The 6601-nt window shown below is 39.5% G+C and overlaps 1 protein-coding gene and 1 pseudogene across 1 annotated transcript in view; both read left to right on the forward strand.

Annotated features, from left to right (window-relative positions):
• The window catches only part of LOC124897219, a 5828-nt pseudogene extending 1104 nt beyond the window's left edge, over window positions 1–4724 (forward strand).
• Window positions 4725–6332: 1608 nt separating this feature from the next.
• The window catches only part of LOC107862033 (major allergen Pru ar 1), a 3660-nt gene continuing 3391 nt past the window's right edge, over window positions 6333–6601 (forward strand). Inside the window, exon 1 of the mRNA XM_047408784.1 lies at window positions 6333–6345. Coding sequence (XP_047264740.1) covers window positions 6333–6345 — 13 coding nt within the window. The remainder of the gene's footprint in view (window positions 6346–6601) is intronic.

A 6601-nucleotide genomic window follows, 5' to 3' on the forward strand; every position in this document is an offset into this window, starting at 1 on the left:
AGTGATGTTTTACTGAAGGTATTAAATGAAGCATATGTTCCAAGGGAGATTACAATCAACCAACTTGAGAAAATGGTTGGAAAAATCTTTGAGGTCAATCGGATCAGCTTTTCTGATGATGAATTACCTGTTGAAGGTACAGGGCATAATCGGGGCCTTTACATTACAGTGAAGTATGAAGATTTCTACGTCACTCATGTTATGATTGATGGAGGTTCAGGTGCAAATATCTGCCCTATTTCTACTTTGCAAAAGTTGAATATTGGTGCTGACAGGATCTGGCCCAACAATGTATGTGTTAGGGCTTTCGATGGTGCAAAATCAAATTCCATTGGCGAAATAGAACTAATGTTGACCATAGGTCCTGTTGAGTTCTCCATAGAGTTTCAAGTATTGAATGTAGACTCCTCTTACAATCTGTTATTGGGAAGACCATGGATCTACAAGGCCAAGGCGGTTGCATCTACACTGCACCAAATGATTAAGTTTGAGCATGACAGGAAAGAAGTAGTTATTCATGGTGAAGGAGATTTGTCAGCCTACGAAGATTCTCCCTTGTCTCTTATTGAAGCAAATAACGTAGAGGAGACATTCGTCTATCAAATTTTTGATACAGTGCCAGTGAATCGTATCCTTGAATGACAGGCTATATCGGGACCGCAATTGTCTTCTGCTTCTATCATGATGGTGAGTGAACTTTGGAAATACGGATTTGAGCCAGGAAAGGGTTTGGGAGTGTCTCTGCATGGTATAGTTCATCCCATATGTCCGAGTGAGAACGTGGGCACATTTGGTCTGGGATTTGAGCCTACAGCTGAAGATCTAAAAAAAGCCAAGGGAAGGAAAAAGGAAACATGGTCACTCCCTCACCCAATGCCACTACTCAGTGAATTATTTGTTAAGAGCGATGTCACGAAGCATGTGGAATTTGAAGTTGAATTGGTTGATGACTTCCAGAACCTTTTTATTAAAGTTGATGTGGTCGAAGCAGTAGAAGGTACCAGTATGGCAGACGTGTAATTCATAGGTCCAGCTGTCCGGCTCAATAATTGGGAAGTCACTCCTCTCCCCGTCAGGAGGGAGTTTTGATAGTTTATTTTGTTTTTCTTTCTGTTTATCCGAGTTATTTCAGTGTTGTAATTCGGATTTTAGTTTGCTTATGTTATGTTAGTATCTATGTTTAAACTCTTCTATCTTTTATTTAATGAAATGCAATGTCTCTTTTGTTTTGTGTCTAATATATTTTGTTTTCTTTTCTTACACAGTTCTCTTTATGCTGATTCTAATGACATGACATGCATGTGGAATTTTTAGCCTGGTTTTAAAATCCAAACTAATCAAGATGTAATGAAGCAGGAAGGGAATATGATGAAGAAAAAGCACTAGAAGAAATAAGCAAAGAGTTGGAACAGTTTGAAGACAAACCGAATCCTAATTTGAATGAGACTGAGCCAATAAATCTAGAGGATCAAGAAAATGTTAGGGAAACTAAAATCAGTGTACATGTTTTGCCACAACTAAAAGATGAAATGATTCAAGCATTAATGGATTATAAGGATGTTTTTGCATGGTCTTATGATTATATGCCTGGTTTAAGCACTGAATTAGTGGCTCATAAATTGCCAACTGATCCCGCGTTCCCTCCTGTCAAACAGAAGTTGAGGAAGTTTAAAACGGATGTAAGTATTAAAATTAAATAGGAAATCATGAAACAACTTGAAGCCAAAGTAATTCGAGTGGCTCGCTATCTCATGTGGTTATCCAATGTTGTTCCCGTACCAAAGAAAGATGGCAAAATTTGAGTATGTGTTGATTACCGTGATTTGAACAGAGCAAGTTCGAAAGATGATTTTCCACTGCCCAACATCCATATTTTGTTAGACAACTGTGTTAAATACGAGGTTTCCTCTTTTGTGGATTGCTATGCCGGATATCACTAGATCATTATGGATGATGAAGACGTGGAGAAGACATCTTTTATCACACCATGGGGAACTTATTGTTATCGAGTGATGTCGTTCGGTTTGAAGAATGCTGGAGCAATATATATGAGAGCCATGACCACTATGTTTCATGACATGATGCATAAGGAGATTGAGGTCTACGTGGATGATGTGATTATTAAGTCAAAAAGTCAGGCCGACCATGTTAAAAATTTAAGAAAGTTCTTTGAAAGGCTTCGCAGGTATAATCTCAAACTCAACCCGACAAAATGTGTATTTGGAGTTTCATCTGGAAAGCTGTTGGGGTTTGTAGTTAGCCGTCAGGGAATTGAATTGGATCCCTAAAAAATCAAAGCCATTCAGGATTTGCCCTCGCCCAAGAATAGGACGGAGGTGATGAGTTTGCTTGGTAGACTGAACTATATTAGCAGGTTTATTGCTCAACTCACAACAACTTGTGAGCCCATATTCAAGTTGCTAAAAAAGAGTGCTGCGGTAAAATGGACTGAAGAATGTCAGGAAGCGTTCGATCGAATCAAAAGATATTTGTCAAATCCGCCCGTGCTGGTACCCCCAGAGCCTGGTAGGCCTTTGATCTTATATTTATCAGTCATGGACAATTCTTTCGGTTGTGTCCTGGGTCAACATTATGTCACAGGCAAAAAGGAGCAGGCTATTTATTATCTTAGCAAGAAGTTCACCGCATATGAGGCCAAGTATATTCTTCTCGAAAGGATGTGTTGTGCCCTAACTTGGGTGGCACAGAAGTTGAAGCATTATCTCTCTTCCTATACTACTTATCTCATCTCCCGCATGGATCCTTTGAAGTATATCTTTCAGAAGCCTATGCCAACGGGTCGATTGGCAAAGTGGCAAATATTGCTTACCGAGTTTGACATTGTATATGTGACTCGAACCGCCATGAAAACCCAAGCCTTAGCAGATCATCTTACTGAGAATCCCATCGATGAAGAGTATGAGCCATTAAAGACATATTTTCCTGACGAAAAAGTATCGTGTGTCGATAAAGTCGTTATAGATGTTGATCCAGGTTGGAGGTTATTTTTCGATGGAGCTGTCAATATAAAAGGAGTCGCAATAGGTGCGGTTCTTATCTCTGAATTGGGACAACATTTTCCGGTAACAACACAACTTCGATTCTACTGTACGAACAATATGGCAGAGTATGAAGCCAGCATTCTTGGTTTGAGGTTAGCTATTGATATGGGAATCCAAGAATTATTGGTGTTGGGAGATTCGGATTTGCTTGTCCATCAAATTCAAGGCGATTGGGAGACGCGAGATTTGAAGCTCATCCCGTATCGACAATGCTTGCAGGAGCTATGTCAACGGTTTGTGTTAGTAAAATTTAGGCATATTCCAAGGATTCACAATGAAATTGTTGATGCTTTAGCCACTCTGTCTTCAATGCTCCAACATCCTGACAAAGCCTACATCGATCCAGTGCATATACAGAGTCGTAATCAGCATGCTTACTGTAATGCGGTTGAAGAAGAGCTCGATGGAGAACCCTGGTTCTTGGATATCAAGCGGTACATTCAGTCAGGAGAATACCCATCATATGTCACCAACGATCAAAAGAGGACTATTAGGCATTTGGCTAGTGGATTTTTCTTAAGTGGGGGAATCTTATATAAGAGAACCCCAGATCTGGGACTTTTAAGGTGTGTAGATGCAAAAGAAGCCTCGACAATCATGGTTGAAATACACTCTGGAGTATGCGGGTCGCATATGAACGGTCATGTCTTGTCAAAGAAGATTCTTCGAGCAGGTTATTACTGGCTTACTATGAAAAGAGATTCTATTCAATTTGTTCGAAAGTGTCATCAATGTCAGGTACACGGTGATCTGATACGTTCTCCTCCTGTTGAGTTGCATGCAATGGCTTCTCCATGGCCGTTCGTGGCTTGGGAAATGGATGTGATTGGACCGATTGAGCCGAAGGCATCAAATGGGCATAGATTCATTTTGGTAGCCATTGACTACTTCACAAAGTGGGTAGAAGCAGTAACTTTCAAGTCAGTGACAAAGAAGGCTGTGGTAGGTTTTGTTCATGCCAATATCATTTGTAGATTTGGAATTCCTAAGATGATCATTACAGACAATGCTGCCAATCTCAATAGTCATTTGATGCAAGAAGTATGTCAACGATTTAAGATCGCACATCAAAATTCTACTCCATATCGCCCAAAGGCCAATGGTGCTGTAGAAGCCGCTAATAAGAATATAAAAAAAACACTGCGAAAAATGGTACAAGGGTCTAGACAGTGGCATGAAAAGTTGTCGTATGCATTGCTAGGTTATCGCACCACTGTTCGCACTTCAACAGGGGCAACTCCATATTTATTGGTGTATGGGACAGAAGCAGTCATCCCTACAGAAGTTGAAATTCTCTCTCTTCGAGTCATTGTAGAAGCAGAGATTGATGATGACGAATGGGTAAAAACCCGACTAGAACATTTGAGTTTGATTGAGGAAAAAAGGCTAACGTCTGTGTGTCATGGCCAGTTGTATCAGAGGAGGATGGCTCGAGCGTATAACAAAAAGGTCCATCCTAGGAATTTCGAAGTTGGTCAGTTGATATTAAGACATATCCTTCCTCACCAGGTTGAAGCAAAAGGCAAGTTCTCCCCTAACTGGCAAGGTCCCTTCGTTGTGAAGAAAGTGTTGCCCAATGGAGTCTTATATTTGACGGATATTGAAGGCAAAATGGCAGAAATGGCTATCAATGCTGATGCGGTCAAAAGATACTATGTATGATATTTGATCCTTTGTTGACTTTATTGCATGTTTAGTACTTGCATTTTTGAAGATTGATATGATGAAGGCATTTTATTCTTCTATCCAAACATTGTGTCATCCCTTGTTTACCCGTTTGAGCTTCGTTTTATTTTTCTTTCATATCTCTCTTTTGGAATCAAAATAGAGTCAAAGATAAATGTCAAGAAAATAAGAATAAAAGAAAGAGTTCGAAAATAAAAAAAAAAAGAAGAAAAAAAAATCAAAATCAAATCAAAACAAAGAACAAGCTGATGGAACTACGTCCGACCTGATTCTCCTCTCTCGAGAGTGAGATACGTAGGCTGCCCTATTTTGGGCTCGGTCCAACCAAATAAAGACTTAAGATTCACCCAGTCAACAAAAATGGGGCATGAGTTAATGTGTTGTTTGAGTCGATTCCAAAAGTTGTAAGTCCCACCCCCACTTCAAGTATCGTTTGAGCCCCTTACCATTTTTTCTAACCTTAACCAAAAGCCAAGTTATAACCAAAGAAAGTCCTTCAGATCAATTTTTGATAATGATAAGGCTAAGCATGCAATGGATATGATGATACATTGTGAAGTACCACTTGTCTCCCTCAGCATAAGAAATCAGGAAAGAAATACAAAAATGAGAGCGTCTTATTGGTGAAAACCCCCGTGGGCATCATAAGGCGATGGTGAGTCGAGAGAAATGAAAATGAGAGAGTCTTATTGGTGAAAACCTTTGCAGGAACCATAAGGCTATGGTGAGTGGAGAGAAATAAAAATGAGAGAGTCTTATTGGTGAAAACCTTTGCAGGCACCATAAGGCGATGGTGAGTTGAGAGAAATAAAAATGAGAGAGTTTTATTAGTGAAAACCTTTGCAGGCACCATAAGGCGATGATGAGTGGAGAGAAATAAAAATGAGAGAGTCTTATTGGTGAAAACCGTCAAGGGCACCGTAAGGCGATGGAGAGTTTAAGAGAAAGGCGAAAAGTGAAAAGAAAGAGATTTGTTGACAAAAGTCTTTTAAGATGATGTCAATTGAATGTGATGTATGAGTCCAATGGATGTGAAGAAGCGGCTCAGCGGCAAAAGCCACGAAATCAACAACAAATGGGGAGTTTGGATAGAAAGATCAGGCAGCTCAATCCAAAATTTATGTCATAATCATTGGAGTTGGTTGTCGTATTCAGATAAGTTTTTCTTTTTGAATATGGGACATTGCCCTTTTCTTTCATTTACATATTCATGTTTTTTGTCTTTTTTATGTCATTTTATCAAAATAAGAGTCACCATTATTTCTTTATATTTTTAAGTCAAGTCTGTGTCAAAACAAGCGATAAAGGATTTCAAAATTTACTACCAGTCTTTCCAATTATATAAGGAAAAGCCAAGGAACAGCACAGGAAAGAAATATGATCGTAATTCAACACGAAGCAAAGGAAGTCTATCAACCGACAGACTATTGGATCCGTGGAAGCATTCAGAGTTGGGAAAAGAGTTTACCTCAGGGGCATGGTAAAATGGAAACCCATTGTTTGAGTCAGAAATCACTTCCCTCAATACGGATCCGGGTCAATGATGCGGCAAGACAGGGCAAGTGTTAGCGATTTGGAACAAAGATGAAAGGAACGAGTGCTGGACAGATACCTGAAAAACCAAGATCTGCAAGCCACCACTAAGTTTTTAACTGACAAATTTTCTTTGTTGATACAGGGGCAAATTCGTTTCACTTGATTCAGCTACCATTGGAAATGCACATCCGTGGGATTTTACTTTATGTTCAGGACCCTCCTGAAAAATGGGATTTTACTTTATGCTCAGGACCCTCCTGAAAATGGGATTTTACTTTCAGTTCAGGACCCTCCTGAAAAATGGGATTTTACTTTCT

Source organism: Capsicum annuum, chromosome 3, assembly GCF_002878395.1.
Source record: "Capsicum annuum cultivar UCD-10X-F1 chromosome 3, UCD10Xv1.1, whole genome shotgun sequence".
NCBI lineage: Eukaryota > Viridiplantae > Streptophyta > Magnoliopsida > Solanales > Solanaceae > Capsicum > Capsicum annuum.